General features: G+C 50.3%; 2 protein-coding genes across 8 annotated transcripts; both read left to right on the forward strand.

Annotated features, from left to right (window-relative positions):
- Nucleotides 1-1,292: 1,292 nt before the first annotated feature.
- Nucleotides 1,293-6,852, forward strand: LOC123781816 (uncharacterized). 7 transcript variants are annotated; one of them, XM_087854400.1, is made up of 3 exons: nucleotides 1,293-1,820; nucleotides 6,230-6,286; nucleotides 6,395-6,852. In XM_087854400.1, the coding sequence occupies exons 1-3, from the start codon at nucleotides 1,293-1,295 to the stop codon at nucleotides 6,782-6,784; spliced, it is 975 nt and encodes a 324-aa protein (XP_087710526.1). In that variant the 3' UTR covers nucleotides 6,785-6,852. The 7 variants fall into 7 exon arrangements, with proteins under 7 accessions (XP_087710526.1, XP_045637497.1, XP_087710527.1 ...); XM_045781541.2 differs by lacking the exon at nucleotides 6,230-6,286 and having other exon boundaries at nucleotides 1,293-1,822; nucleotides 6,454-6,852; XM_087854401.1 differs by lacking the exon at nucleotides 6,230-6,286 and having other exon boundaries at nucleotides 6,425-6,852.
- Nucleotides 6,853-11,107: 4,255 nt separating this feature from the next.
- Nucleotides 11,108-11,781, forward strand: LOC123781818 (uncharacterized). Its single transcript, XM_045781551.1, has one exon. It carries the CDS (start codon nucleotides 11,108-11,110, stop codon nucleotides 11,711-11,713), a length of 606 nt encoding a protein of 201 aa, XP_045637507.1. The 3' UTR covers nucleotides 11,714-11,781.
- Nucleotides 11,782-15,081: the final 3,300 nt, after the last annotated feature.

Raw genomic sequence — 15,081 nt, forward strand, 5'->3', positions numbered from 1 at the left:
AGGGGGTGTGTGTGTGGCTATGGGGGGCGCTGCTTCCAGTAACTGAAAAGGAACAGGAAGGAACTTGATAGAGGAACTTCCTCAAAGCACGAATGAACAGAATGAACGAGTAGGTCCCTAAGTGTGGTCCTTGGGCCTTCGGCACCAACATCATCGGGGTACTTGTTAGAAATGCCAAACCTCAGGCTCCCCGTGTAATCACAACCTGTAGCGTTTGTCCCGACAGATTTCATAGGCCCTTTCGATGACTTGCTGCATGCTAAAGTTGGACTATCACTAAGCGGAGAAGAAGGAGAAATAGTAACTAAATGAAGTTACCTTGACTAAGATCCATACACATTTCAAATGCATCCCCCCACCAAAAAACAAACAGACAGACAGACAAACAGACAAACAAAAAACATGTGCTATAGATCTCCCAGCTCTGGAGATAAATTCTGAGGAGAGGCACCTTCTGATTATTCAACATATCCTTTTTGCTCTGTGGAAGAGTATTTTCAATTAAGAATGACATAAGAATAAAAATGAGGCTAAGTTTTTCGGACCGTAAAGACCATCCAGAGAAATGCAACAGAAAAATATGTGACGGCAAAGTTAGCACTTAATGAACTACGACTCAGGGCAGTGACGGGAAGCGTACAGACAATGGCCTGCCACGGTTTCAGGGTAGACAACGTGATCCCAAAGGTAGAAACACCCAGGAAAACCCATGCCAGTGGCAGGGATCAACAACATCACACACACACAGACAGCTGTCCCCTTCCTCATTGCTCAACAATGACCCGTAATATCGGGCCTTTTCCTCTTGTCTTGTGCTACTTCTCACATGCCACACGATGCACGTGGGATGTCCTCCCCGCTGATCACGGGAAGAAATGCACGACCAGAGATGTGTTGGCCCGGATCCCATCCTGCTAGGGGATCCAGGAGGGGAGAGGAAGAAATGTAATTGCAAAGGCCACCTATCACATAACAGCCCTCTGTGGAGGAAGAGGAGGAGACGGCGGTCCAGAAGATGCCAGTGGGTGTGAGTCAGGAGGAAAAAGGAGGCCAGATAGAACTGATCACATCCAGAAAAGAAAATTTGTTTCCCATGAGTTTAAACCATTACATAGACAAACACTGTTGTGTACCTGATAATTACTTAAATGTTAGGTAAACAACAACAAGGAAGATGTGTTGACAAATCACCCTGTACGGGCGGTATATAGAGGCCATGGCGCAAGGAGACCTCCACACTCAAGACCTTCACTTTCCTGCAAACCCACCCAGAACCTCCACCCTCTGACACCATGGTCAACTCCTGTTGTGGCTCCGTCTGCTCTGACCAGGGCTGTGGCCAGGAGACCTGCTGCCGCCCCACCTGCTGCCAGACCACCTGCTGCCGCCCCAGCTGCTGTGTGTCCAGCTGCTGCCGCCCCTCCTGCGGTGGCTCCAGCTGCTGCGGCTCCAGCTGCTGCAGGCCCAGCTGCTGCATCTCTAGCTGCTGCCGCCCCACCTGCTGCCAGACCACCTGCTGCAGGACCACCTGCTGCCGCCCCAGCTGCTGTGTGTCCAGCTGCTGCCGCCCCTCCTGCGGTGGCTCCAGCTGCTGCCGCCCCACCTGCTGCAGGACCACCTGCTGCCGCCCCACCTGCTGCAGGACCACCTGCTGCAGGACCACCTGCTGCCGCCCCAGCTGCTGTGTGTCCAGCTGCTGCCGCCCCTCCTGCGGTGGCTCCAGCTGCTGCAGGCCCAGCTGCTGCATCTCTAGCTGCTGCCGCCCCACCTGCTGCCAGACCACCTGCTGCAGGACCACCTGCTGCCGCCCCAGCTGCTGTGTGTCCAGCTGCTGCCGCCCCAGCTGTTGCTAGACCACCTGCTGCTGCCCAACCTGCTCTAGTGGCTTCTGCTGCTGAGTATCCTGGCCAGCACCCCGCTCTCTTTCATCAGCCAATCTTCTTGATGTAGTCCAACCGCAAGCTGAATCATGAGAGGCCAACTGAGGTCAAACCTCAGTTCCGGCGGACTTTTCAACTGAGTTGGCCTCCAAACACGGCCCCTCACCACCAACACCCTCCTCCCCACCTCCTTCTTACTAGCTCCCTCCCAAATGAATACAGAGCTTGAACGTTCTCTGAGATCTGTCAACCAGCATGTCATCCCAATCACATTTTTGTTTCCTGCCAGGTTTCCTCATATGGAGATGTTCCTATATCTTAAATAAATCTTAAACTCTCCAGGCATACAGATCGAAGGGCACTGTGTCTCATTAGTTTTCCCTCATGAACTGTTATCCGTAGCTGTCGGATTGTGGTTCTGGTGTTCCCTGCAGAAAGAGGAGTCCACAGTAGATGACTTTCAGATTTGCACCGCTATTCCCCCAGCACTCCCCGTGCTCACACTGACACTGGTGGGCTACAGCCAGCACCTGGAGCTCTCTGCGGAGGGCTTTGTCTAGGTGACGGAGGAAGCTCTCGGCAGGCCAGAGGTAGGGAAAGTAAGTCTCTAGGAGAAGTCCTCAACCAGTGGGCAGCACCTGGTGGATAAGCGCCCTAGCCTCTTTCCCCTTCAGTGGGGCGTGTGAGACCAGAGGTCCTCAGCCAGGACGGAACCCCAGGCTCCTACAGGAGTCATGCGCTCTTGAAATCGTTCTGGTTTGGCTCCCATCCCTTCCCTGCATCGTTTCTCAGGTTCCCTACAGCACTTCTTGAGATCATCTCCCAAACCAACTACTTGCTCTCAAACCCCTGTTTTGTGAGTCTGCTCCTGACATCACCCTAACACCAGCGTTCTGAATCTCAGTATCAGTGCCTTCAAAACATTTCCATACAAGAGGAATGGTAACAATGGTGGCAGTCAACTCTTGGAACCTATTCTCCATGGATGCACTTAATCTTTTCACAGTATGCTGTTTCTTCTTACCGTTCTTTGCACACTTGCTTTTAGACTATTAGTCTCCAATTTTTAAAATATCACTCTCTATCCTGAGGGACAGGACACGCTCCCGTGAGTAACACGGCACACCATTTTAGGAACTGTCTCCCTAAAGGAGGCCTGTTTAAGGGGACCTGTCCCAAACTGTCATTCTAACGTTGCATTCAAAAATCCGGAGACTAAAACAGGATGTGTAAGGAACACCTCTCAGGAGAAATGAGTAAGAAACGGAGGGAAACAAAAGAGGGGGGTCTAAAGGAAACGAATGCAAAATGTGGTTTCAGTTCAATTCTACCCTCAGGTTCCGACCCCACAGATGAGGGGTGTGGACCGTGTTCCGGGCCTGCTCCTCTTAGACGCGAAGGGGTTGGGCCTATGTACTCCTACATCACTTATCACTACCCGTGGACAACCCTTGGTGGGTAGAAATGATGGAGGGGGCAGACTTCCAGGTGTGGTCCACCCCTAGGCCGAGACAATTGCCTGCAGAACAGTGTGGGTGAACAGTGTGAGCCACGAGTAGTCCATACTCTGCACTAGCGTGCGGATCAGGGCATTTATGGAAAAAGGGATGCGAATGAGTATCACATAGCTACCTCCAGCTCTGCTCGTGTCTATGGATTACCCTCATTAACCTCCCTCCATGCGCTTTGCCACAAGTTCCAGAAGAACCTACAAGAGGGGAGTTAGTGGGTGGCTCCTCGCCTCCTTTAGCTGACTTGCCTGGGGCACTGACCTCCATCCCCATCCCTCAGAGCCCTGAGCCCGTCGTTCCTATGTCCTCTTCAGGCTACACTACTTGCTCATCAGCGGTTGATACTGCAAAGTGGAATACCAAGAACGCCCCTGCAGATCACCTCAATGCTAAACATCTTCCTGACGGCTCCCATAGCTCCCTTCCTTGCTTGATGATTTCCTGGCACTAGAAACCCAAAGGGATAAGGTGACAGCCAGAGTTTTCATGCCGATCAGAATTTTACCACGTCCCCCTCCAGCTAGCTGTCCACTCTTAGAACCATGACCCCTAGATGCACACAGCCTACAATTATGGTAGAAGGAGCCACAAATTCCCCCAAATGGATCACCGGGATGAAGATAATGAGGAAACTTCTCCTTTCACTCTAACATCTAGAACGGGGTATTCAAACAGGGGCCATGAAAGATTTTGGATCTCCTGCAATCTGTTCAATTCAGATCCCATGTCCAACAGCCTGCCAACATAGGAGTATTCCAGCTTGCCCTGGGTCAATGGCTATAGATTCTTGGGCAACGACCAAGGATATTCGATGATATACACTTGCCGTGATCCTTCATCCAAGAAGACTGGTCTCTCCGACGACGGGTTAACAGGTCTGAGAATAGCCTGAGGTCTACAAACTGTGTCAAGAATCATGACCTTCTACGGGGGTCAATGACCTCAGCCTTTGTTCTTATATTCGTAAGCTCTTTTAAATACACACGTGGCAGATGGGGGTGTGTGCGCACGCACACACACACACACACACACACGACATAGATATACACATAGATATAGACACAGAGTCTGTTTGATGTTCTAGATCAAAAGAGATCTACGGTAAAAGAAAACATATTGAAACGGCAGTCGCCTCTACGGCTGTGGGGACTTACTAAGGGACAAGCGGGCACTTTCTGGTATAATGGAAATGTTCTATCCTGATAGATGTGGGAATTCCACGGGTGGGTTTCTGAGTATCAAACAAAATCCATCACTATGGAGGACGACACTTAGGATTTTTTGAATCTCAATGTGTGCACATTCCACCAAAAATATAAAATCAATCAGGAAATGTAAACAAGAAATAGTGACTAAACCATTTATTTATGAATAAAGCTCTGTCTTTACCAAATTCTCATCTTGGCTACTTTGCCTTAAACACCATTGTTGAAGTTGCATTACACTACTACGAGCTCTTCTGATGTTTTTTTACATAGTCTACTGCTGGTAAGGGGGTGTGTGTGTGGCTATGGGGGGCGCTGCTTCCAGTAACTGAAAAGGAACAGGAAGGAACTTGATAGAGGAACTTCCTCAAAGCACGAATGAACAGAATGAACGAGTAGGTCCCTAAGTGTGGTCCTTGGGCCTTCGGCACCAACATCATCGGGGTACTTGTTAGAAATGCCAAACCTCAGGCTCCCCGTGTAATCACAACCTGTAGCGTTTGTCCCGACAGATTTCATAGGCCCTTTCGATGACTTGCTGCATGCTAAAGTTGGACTATCACTAAGCGGAGAAGAAGGAGAAATAGTAACTAAATGAAGTTACCTTGACTAAGATCCATACACATTTCAAATGCATCCCCCCACCAAAAAACAAACAGACAGACAGACAGACAAACAAACAAACAAAAAACATGTGCTATAGATCTCCCAGCTCTGGAGATAAATTCTGAGGAGAGGCACCTTCTGATTATTCAACATATCCTTTTTGCTCTGTGGAAGAGTATTTTCAATTAAGAATGACATAAGAATAAAAATGAGGCTAAGTTTTTCGGACCGTAAAGACCATCCAGAGAAATGCAACAGAAAAATATGTGACGGCAAAGTTAGCACTTAATGAACTACGACTCAGGGCAGTGACGGGAAGCGTACAGACAATGGCCTGCCACGGTTTCAGGGTAGACAACGTGATCCCAAAGGTAGAAACACCCAGGAAAACCCATGCCAGTGGCAGGGATCAACAACATCACACACACATAGACAGCTGTCCCCTTCCTCATTGCTCAACAATGACCCGTAATATAGGGCCTTTTCCTCTTGTCTTGTGCCACTTCTCACATGCCACACGGTGCACGTGGGATGTCCTCCCCGCTGATCACGGGAAGAAATGCACGACCAGAGATGTGTTGGCCCGGATCCCATCCTGCTAGGGGATCCAGGAGGGGAGAGGAAGAAATGTAATTGCAAAGGCCACCTATCACATAACAGCCCTCTGTGGAGGAAGAGGAGGAGACGGCGGTCCAGAAGATGCCAGTGGGTGTGAGTCAGGAGGAAAAAGGAGGCCAGATAGAACTGATCACATCTAGAAAAGAAAATTTGTTTCCCATGAGTTTAAACCATTACATAGACAAACACTGTTGTGTACCTGATAATTACTTAAATGTTAGGTAAACAACAACAAGGAAGATGTGTTGACAAACCACCCTGTTCGGGCGGTATATAGAGGCCATGGCGCAAGGAGACCTCCACACTCAAGACCTTCACTTTCCTGCAAACCCACCCAGAACCTCCACCCTCTGACACCATGGTCAACTCCTGTTGTGGCTCCGTCTGCTCTGACCAGGGCTGTGGCCAGGAGACCTGCTGCCGCCCCACCTGCTGCCAGACCACCTGCTGCCGCCCCAGCTGCTGTGTGTCCAGCTGCTGCCGCCCCTCCTGCGGTGGCTCCAGCTGCTGCGGCTCCAGCTGCTGCAGGCCCAGCTGCTGCATCTCTAGCTGCTGCCGCCCCACCTGCTGCCAGACCACCTGCTGCCGCCCCAGCTGCTGCCAGACCACCTGCTGCAGGACCACCTGCTGCAGGACCACCTGCTGCCGCCCCAGCTGCTGTGTGTCCAGCTGCTGCCGGCCCTCCTGCGGTGGCTCCAGCTGCTGTGGCTCCAGCTGCTGCAGGCCCAGATGCTGCATCTCTAGCTGCTACCACCCCACCTGCTGCCAGACCACCTGCTGCCGCCCCAGCTGCTGCATCTCCAGCTGCTGCCGCCCCTCCTGCGGTGGCTCCAGCTGCTGCAGGCCCAGCTGCTGCATCTCTAGCTGCTGTCGCCCCACCTGCTGCCAGACCACCTGCTGCAGGACCACCTGCTGCCGCCCCAGCTGCTGTGTGTCCAGCTGCTGCCGCCCCAGCTGTTGCTAGACCACCTGCTGCTGCCCAACCTGCTCTAGTGGCTTCTGCTGCTGAGTATCCTGGCCAGCACCCCGCTCTCTTTCATCAGCCAATCTTCTTGATGTAGTCCAACCGCGAGCTGAATCATGAGAGGCCAACTGAGGTCAAACCTCAGTTCCGGCGGACTTTTCAACTGAGTTGGCCTCCAAACACGGCCCCTCACCACCAACACCCTCCTCCCCACCTCCTTCTTACTAGCTCCCTCCCAAATGAATACAGAGCTTGAACGTTCTCTGAGATCTGTCAACCAGCATGTCATCCCAATCACATTTTTGTTTCCTGCCAGGTTTCCTCATATGGAGATGTTCCTATATCTTAAATAAATCTTAAACTCTCCAGGCATACAGATCGAAGGGCACTGTGTCTCATTAGTTTTCCCTCATGAACTGTTATCCGTAGCTGTCGGATTGTGGTTCTGGTGTTCCCTGCAGAAAGAGGAGTCCACAGTAGATGACTTTCAGATTTGCACCGCTATTCCCCCAGCACTCCCCGTGCTCACACTGACACTGGTGGGCTACAGCCAGCACCTGGAGCTCTCTGCGGAGGGCTTTGTCTAGGTGACGGAGGAAGCTCTCGGCAGGCCAGAGGTAGGGAAAGTAAGTCTCTAGGAGAAGTCCTCAACCAGTGGGCAGCACCTGGTGGATAAGCGCCCTAGCCTCTTTCCCCTTCAGTGGGGCGTGTGAGACCAGAGGTCCTCAGCCAGGACGGAACCCCAGGCTCCTACAGGAGTCATGCGCTCTTGAAATCGTTCTGGTTTGGCTCCCATCCCTTCCCTGCATCGTTTCTCAGGTTCCCTACAGCACTTCTTGAGATCATCTCCCAAACCAACTACTTGCTCTCAAACCCCTGTTTTGTGAGTCTGCTCCTGACATCACCCTAACACCAGCGTTCTGAATCTCAGTATCAGTGCCTTCAAAACATTTCCATACAAGAGGAATGGTAACAATGGTGGCAGTCAACTCTTGGAACCTATTCTCCATGGATGCACTTAATCTTTTCACAGTATGCTGTTTCTTCTTACCGTTCTTTGCACACTTGCTTTTAGACTATTAGTCTCCAATTTTTAAAATATCACTCTCTATCCTGAGGGACAGGACACGCTCCCGTGAGTAACACGGCACACCATTTTAGGAACTGTCTCCCTAAAGGAGGCCTGTTTAAGGGGACCTGTCCCAAACTGTCATTCTAACGTTGCATTCAAAAATCCGGAGACTAAAACAGGATGTGTAAGGAACACCTCTCAGGAGAAATGAGTAAGAAACGGAGGGAAACAAAAGAGGGGGGTCTAAAGGAAACGAATGCAAAATGTGGTTTCAGTTCAATTCTACCCTCAGGTTCCGACCCCACAGATGAGGGGTGTGGACCGTGTTCCGGGCCTGCTCCTCTTAGACGCGAAGGGGTTGGGCCTATGTACTCCTACATCACTTATCACTACCCGTGGACAACCCTTGGTGGGTAGAAATGATGGAGGGGGCAGACTTCCAGGTGTGGTCCACCCCTAGGCCGAGACAATTGCCTGCAGAACAGTGTGGGTGAACAGTGTGAGCCACGAGTAGTCCATACTCTGCACTAGCGTGCGGATCAGGGCATTTATGGAAAAAGGGATGCGAATGAGTATCACATAGCTACCTCCAGCTCTGCTCGTGTCTATGGATTACCCTCATTAACCTCCCTCCATGCGCTTTGCCACAAGTTCCAGAAGAACCTACAAGAGGGGAGTTAGTGGGTGGCTCCTCGCCTCCTTTAGCTGACTTGCCTGGGGCACTGACCTCCATCCCCATCCCTCAGAGCCCTGAGCCCGTCGTTCCTATGTCCTCTTCAGGCTACACTACTTGCTCATCAGCGGTTGATACTGCAAAGTGGAATACCAAGAACGCCCCTGCAGATCACCTCAATGCTAAACATCTTCCTGACGGCTCCCATAGCTCCCTTCCTTGCTTGATGATTTCCTGGCACTAGAAACCCAAAGGGATAAGGTGACAGCCAGAGTTTTCATGCCGATCAGAATTTTACCACGTCCCCCTCCAGCTAGCTGTCCACTCTTAGAACCATGACCCCTAGATGCACACAGCCTACAATTATGGTAGAAGGAGCCACAAATTCCCCCAAATGGATCACCGGGATGAAGATAATGAGGAAACTTCTCCTTTCACTCTAACATCTAGAACGGGGTATTCAAACAGGGGCCATGAAAGATTTTGGATCTCCTGCAATCTGTTCAATTCAGATCCCATGTCCAACAGCCTGCCAACATAGGAGTATTCCAGCTTGCCCTGGGTCAATGGCTATAGATTCTTGGGCAACGACCAAGGATATTCGATGATATACACTTGCCGTGATCCTTCATCCAAGAAGACTGGTCTCTCCGACGACGGGTTAATGGGTCTGAGAATAGCCTGAGGTCTACAAACTGTGTCAAGAATCATGACCTTCTACGGGGGTCAATGACCTCAGCCTTTGTTCTTATATTCGTAAGCTCTTTTAAATACACACGTGGCAGATGGGGGTGTGTGCGCACGCACACACACACACACACACACGACATAGATATACACATAGATATAGACACAGAGTCTGTTTGATGTTCTAGATCAAAAGAGATCTACGGTAAAAGAAAACATATTGAAACGGCAGTCGCCTCTACGGCTGTGGGGACTTACTAAGGGACAAGCGGGCACTTTCTGGTATAATGGAAATGTTCTATCCTGATAGATGTGGGAATTCCACGGGTGGGTTTCTGAGTATCAAACAAAATCCATCACTATGGAGGACGACACTTAGGATTTTTTGAATCTCAATGTGTGCACATTCCACCAAAAATATAAAATCAATCAGGAAATGTAAACAAGAAATAGTGACTAAACCATTTATTTATGAATAAAGCTCTGTCTTTACCAAATTCTCATCTTGGCTACTTTGCCTTAAACACCATTGTTGAAGTTGCATTACACTACTACGAGCTCTTCTGATGTTTTTTTACATAGTCTACTGCTGGTAAGGGGGTGTGTGTGTGGCTATGGGGGGCGCTGCTTCCAGTAACTGAAAAGGAACAGGAAGGAACTTGATAGAGGAACTTCCTCAAAGCACGAATGAACAGAATGAACGAGTAGGTCCCTAAGTGTGGTCCTTGGGCCTTCGGCACCAACATCATCGGGGTACTTGTTAGAAATGCCAAACCTCAGGCTCCCCGTGTAATCACAACCTGTAGCGTTTGTCCCGACAGATTTCATAGGCCCTTTCGATGACTTGCTGCATGCTAAAGTTGGACTATCACTAAGCGGAGAAGAAGGAGAAATAGTAACTAAATGAAGTTACCTTGACTAAGATCCATACACATTTCAAATGCATCCCCCCACCAAAAAACAAACAGACAGACAGACAGACAAACAAACAAACAAAAAACATGTGCTATAGATCTCCCAGCTCTGGAGATAAATTCTGAGGAGAGGCACCTTCTGATTATTCAACATATCCTTTTTGCTCTGTGGAAGAGTATTTTCAATTAAGAATGACATAAGAATAAAAATGAGGCTAAGTTTTTCGGACCGTAAAGACCATCCAGAGAAATGCAACAGAAAAATATGTGACGGCAAAGTTAGCACTTAATGAACTACGACTCAGGGCAGTGACGGGAAGCGTACAGACAATGGCCTGCCACGGTTTCAGGGTAGACAACGTGATCCCAAAGGTAGAAACACCCAGGAAAACCCATGCCAGTGGCAGGGATCAACAACATCACACACACATAGACAGCTGTCCCCTTCCTCATTGCTCAACAATGACCCGTAATATCGGGCCTTTTCCTCTTGTCTTGTGCCACTTCTCACATGCCACACGGTGCACGTGGGATGTCCTCCCCGCTGATCACGGGAAGAAATGCACGACCAGAGATGTGTTGGCCCGGATCCCATCCTGCTAGGGGATCCAGGAGGGGAGAGGAAGAAATGTAATTGCAAAGGCCACCTATCACATAACAGCCCTCTGTGGAGGAAGAGGAGGAGACGGCGGTCCAGAAGATGCCAGTGGGTGTGAGTCAGGAGGAAAAAGGAGGCCAGATAGAATTGATCACATCTAGAAAAGAAAATTTGTTTCCCATGAGTTTAAACCATTACATAGACAAACACTGTTGTGTACCTGATAATTACTTAAATGTTAGGTAAACAACAACAAGGAAGATGTGTTGACAAACCACCCTGTTCGGGCGGTATATAGAGGCCATGGCGCAAGGAGACCTCCACACTCAAGACCTTCACTTTCCTGCAAACCCACCCAGAACCTCCACCCTCTGACACCATGGTCAACTCCTGTTGTGGCTCCGTCTGCTCTGACCAGGGCTGTGGCCAGGAGACCTGCTGCCGCCCCACCTGCTGCCAGACCACCTGCTGCCGCCCCAGCTGCTGTGTGTCCAGCTGCTGCCGCCCCTCCTGCGGTGGCTCCAGCTGCTGCGGCTCCAGCTGCTGCAGGCCCAGCTGCTGCATCTCTAGCTGCTGCCGCCCCACCTGCTGCCAGACCACCTGCTGCCGCCCCAGCTGCTGCCAGACCACCTGCTGCAGGACCACCTGCTGCAGGACCACCTGCTGCCGCCCCAGCTGCTGTGTGTCCAGCTGCTGCCGGCCCTCCTGCGGTGGCTCCAGCTGCTGTGGCTCCAGCTGCTGCAGGCCCAGATGCTGCATCTCTAGCTGCTACCACCCCACCTGCTGCCAGACCACCTGCTGCCGCCCCAGCTGCTGCATCTCCAGCTGCTGCCGCCCCTCCTGCGGTGGCTCCAGCTGCTGCAGGCCCAGCTGCTGCATCTCTAGCTGCTGTCGCCCCACCTGCTGCCAGACCACCTGCTGCAGGACCACCTGCTGCCGCCCCAGCTGCTGTGTGTCCAGCTGCTGCCGCCCCAGCTGTTGCTAGACCACCTGCTGCTGCCCAACCTGCTCTAGTGGCTTCTGCTGCTGAGTATCCTGGCCAGCACCCCGCTCTCTTTCATCAGCCAATCTTCTTGATGTAGTCCAACCGCGAGCTGAATCATGAGAGGCCAACTGAGGTCAAACCTCAGTTCCGGCGGACTTTTCAACTGAGTTGGCCTCCAAACACGGCCCCTCACCACCAACACCCTCCTCCCCACCTCCTTCTTACTAGCTCCCTCCCAAATGAATACAGAGCTTGAACGTTCTCTGAGATCTGTCAACCAGCATGTCATCCCAATCACATTTTTGTTTCCTGCCAGGTTTCCTCATATGGAGATGTTCCTATATCTTAAATAAATCTTAAACTCTCCAGGCATACAGATCGAAGGGCACTGTGTCTCATTAGTTTTCCCTCATGAACTGTTATCCGTAGCTGTCGGATTGTGGTTCTGGTGTTCCCTGCAGAAAGAGGAGTCCACAGTAGATGACTTTCAGATTTGCACCGCTATTCCCCCAGCACTCCCCGTGCTCACACTGACACTGGTGGGCTACAGCCAGCACCTGGAGCTCTCTGCGGAGGGCTTTGTCTAGGTGACGGAGGAAGCTCTCGGCAGGCCAGAGGTAGGGAAAGTAAGTCTCTAGGAGAAGTCCTCAACCAGTGGGCAGCACCTGGTGGATAAGCGCCCTAGCCTCTTTCCCCTTCAGTGGGGCGTGTGAGACCAGAGGTCCTCAGCCAGGACGGAACCCCAGGCTCCTACAGGAGTCATGCGCTCTTGAAATCGTTCTGGTTTGGCTCCCATCCCTTCCCTGCATCGTTTCTCAGGTTCCCTACAGCACTTCTTGAGATCATCTCCCAAACCAACTACTTGCTCTCAAACCCCTGTTTTGTGAGTCTGCTCCTGACATCACCCTAACACCAGCGTTCTGAATCTCAGTATCAGTGCCTTCAAAACATTTCCATACAAGAGGAATGGTAACAATGGTGGCAGTCAACTCTTGGAACCTATTCTCCATGGATGCACTTAATCTTTTCACAGTATGCTGTTTCTTCTTACCGTTCTTTGCACACTTGCTTTTAGACTATTAGTCTCCAATTTTTAAAATATCACTCTCTATCCTGAGGGACAGGACACGCTCCCGTGAGTAACACGGCACACCATTTTAGGAACTGTCTCCCTAAAGGAGGCCTGTTTAAGGGGACCTGTCCCAAACTGTCATTCTAACGTTGCATTCAAAAATCCGGAGACTAAAACAGGATGTGTAAGGAACACCTCTCAGGAGAAATGAGTAAGAAACGGAGGGAAACAAAAGAGGGGGGTCTAAAGGAAACGAATGCAAAATGTGGTTTCAGTTCAATTCTACCCTCAGGTTCCGACCCCACAGATGAGGGGTGTGGACCGTGTTCCGGGCCTGCTCCTCTTAGACGCGAAGGGGTTGGGCCTATGTACTCCTACATCACTTATCACTACCCGTGGACAACCCTTGGTGGGTAGAAATGATGGAGGGGGCAGACTTCCAGGTGTGGTCCACCCCTAGGCCGAGACAATTGCCTGCAGAACAGTGTGGGTGAACAGTGTGAGCCACGAGTAGTCCATACTCTGCACTAGCGTGCGGATCAGGGCATTTATGGAAAAAGGGATGCGAATGAGTATCACATAGCTACCTCCAGCTCTGCTCGTGTCTATGGATTACCCTCATTAACCTCCCTCCATGCGCTTTGCCACAAGTTCCAGAAGAACCTACAAGAGGGGAGTTAGTGGGTGGCTCCTCGCCTCCTTTAGCTGACTTGCCTGGGGCACTGACCTCCATCCCCATCCCTCAGAGCCCTGAGCCCGTCGTTCCTATGTCCTCTTCAGGCTACACTACTTGCTCATCAGCGGTTGATACTGCAAAGTGGAATACCAAGAACGCCCCTGCAGATCACCTCAATGCTAAACATCTTCCTGACGGCTCCCATAGCTCCCTTCCTTGCTTGATGATTTCCTGGCACTAGAAACCCAAAGGGATAAGGTGACAGCCAGAGTTTTCATGCCGATCAGAATTTTACCACGTCCCCCTCCAGCTAGCTGTCCACTCTTAGAACCATGACCCCTAGATGCACACAGCCTACAATTATGGTAGAAGGAGCCACAAATTCCCCCAAATGGATCACCGGGATGAAGATAATGAGGAAACTTCTCCTTTCACTCTAACATCTAGAACGGGGTATTCAAACAGGGGCCATGAAAGATTTTGGATCTCCTGCAATCTGTTCAATTCAGATCCCATGTCCAACAGCCTGCCAACATAGGAGTATTCCAGCTTGCCCTGGGTCAATGGCTATAGATTCTTGGGCAACGACCAAGGATATTCGATGATATACACTTGCCGTGATCCTTCATCCAAGAAGACTGGTCTCTCCGACGACGGGTTAATGGGTCTGAGAATAGCCTGAGGTCTACAAACTGTGTCAAGAATCATGACCTTCTACGGGGGTCAATGACCTCAGCCTTTGTTCTTATATTCGTAAGCTCTTTTAAATACACACGTGGCAGATGGGGGTGTGTGCGCACGCACACACACACACACACACACGACATAGATATACACATAGATATAGACACAGAGTCTGTTTGATGTTCTAGATCAAAAGAGATCTACGGTAAAAGAAAACATATTGAAACGGCAGTCGCCTCTACGGCTGTGGGGACTTACTAAGGGACAAGCGGGCACTTTCTGGTATAATGGAAATGTTCTATCCTGATAGATGTGGGAATTCCACGGGTGGGTTTCTGAGTATCAAACAAAATCCATCACTATGGAGGACGACACTTAGGATTTTTTGAATCTCAATGTGTGCACATTCCACCAAAAATATAAAATCAATCAGGAAATGTAAACAAGAAATAGTGACTAAACCATTTATTTATGAATAAAGCTCTGTCTTTACCAAATTCTCATCTTGGCTACTTTGCCTTAAACACCATTGTTGAAGTTGCATTACACTACTACGAGCTCTTCTGATGTTTTTTTACATAGTCTACTGCTGGTAAGGGGGTGTGTGTGTGGCTATGGGGGGCGCTGCTTCCAGTAACTGAAAAGGAACAGGAAGGAACTTGATAGAGGAACTTCCTCAAAGCACGAATGAACAGAATGAACGAGTAGGTCCCTAAGTGTGGTCCTTGGGCCTTCGGCACCAACATCATCGGGGTACTTGTTAGAAATGCCAAACCTCAGGCTCCCCGTGTAATCACAACCTGTAGCGTTTGTCCCGACAGATTTCATAGGCCCTTTCGATGACTTGCTGCATGCTAAAGTTGGACTATCACTAAGCGGAGAAGAAGGAGAAATAGTAACTAAATGAAGTTACCTTGACTAAGATCCATACACATT

Source organism: Ursus americanus, chromosome 23, assembly GCF_024610735.1.
Source record: "Ursus americanus isolate L20-20 chromosome 23, mUrsAme1.1.p, whole genome shotgun sequence".
NCBI classification, from domain to species: Eukaryota; Metazoa; Chordata; class Mammalia; order Carnivora; family Ursidae; genus Ursus; species Ursus americanus.

Coding starts and splice junctions, on each gene's coding strand:
- LOC123781816 (XM_087854400.1), top strand. CDS start 1,293: ATGGTCAACTCCTGTTGTGGCTCCGTCTGCTCTGACCAGGGCTGTGGC. Junction 1,821..6,229: donor GCTGCCGCCCCAGCTGCTGT/GTGTCCAGCTGC, acceptor GGCTGTGGCCAG/GAGACCTGCTGCCGCCCCAC. Junction 6,287..6,394: donor GCTGCCGCCCCAGCTGCTGT/GTGTCCAGCTGC, acceptor ACCTGCTGCCAG/ACCACCTGCTGCCGCCCCAG.
- LOC123781818 (XM_045781551.1), top strand. CDS start 11,108: ATGGTCAACTCCTGTTGTGGCTCCGTCTGCTCTGACCAGGGCTGTGGC.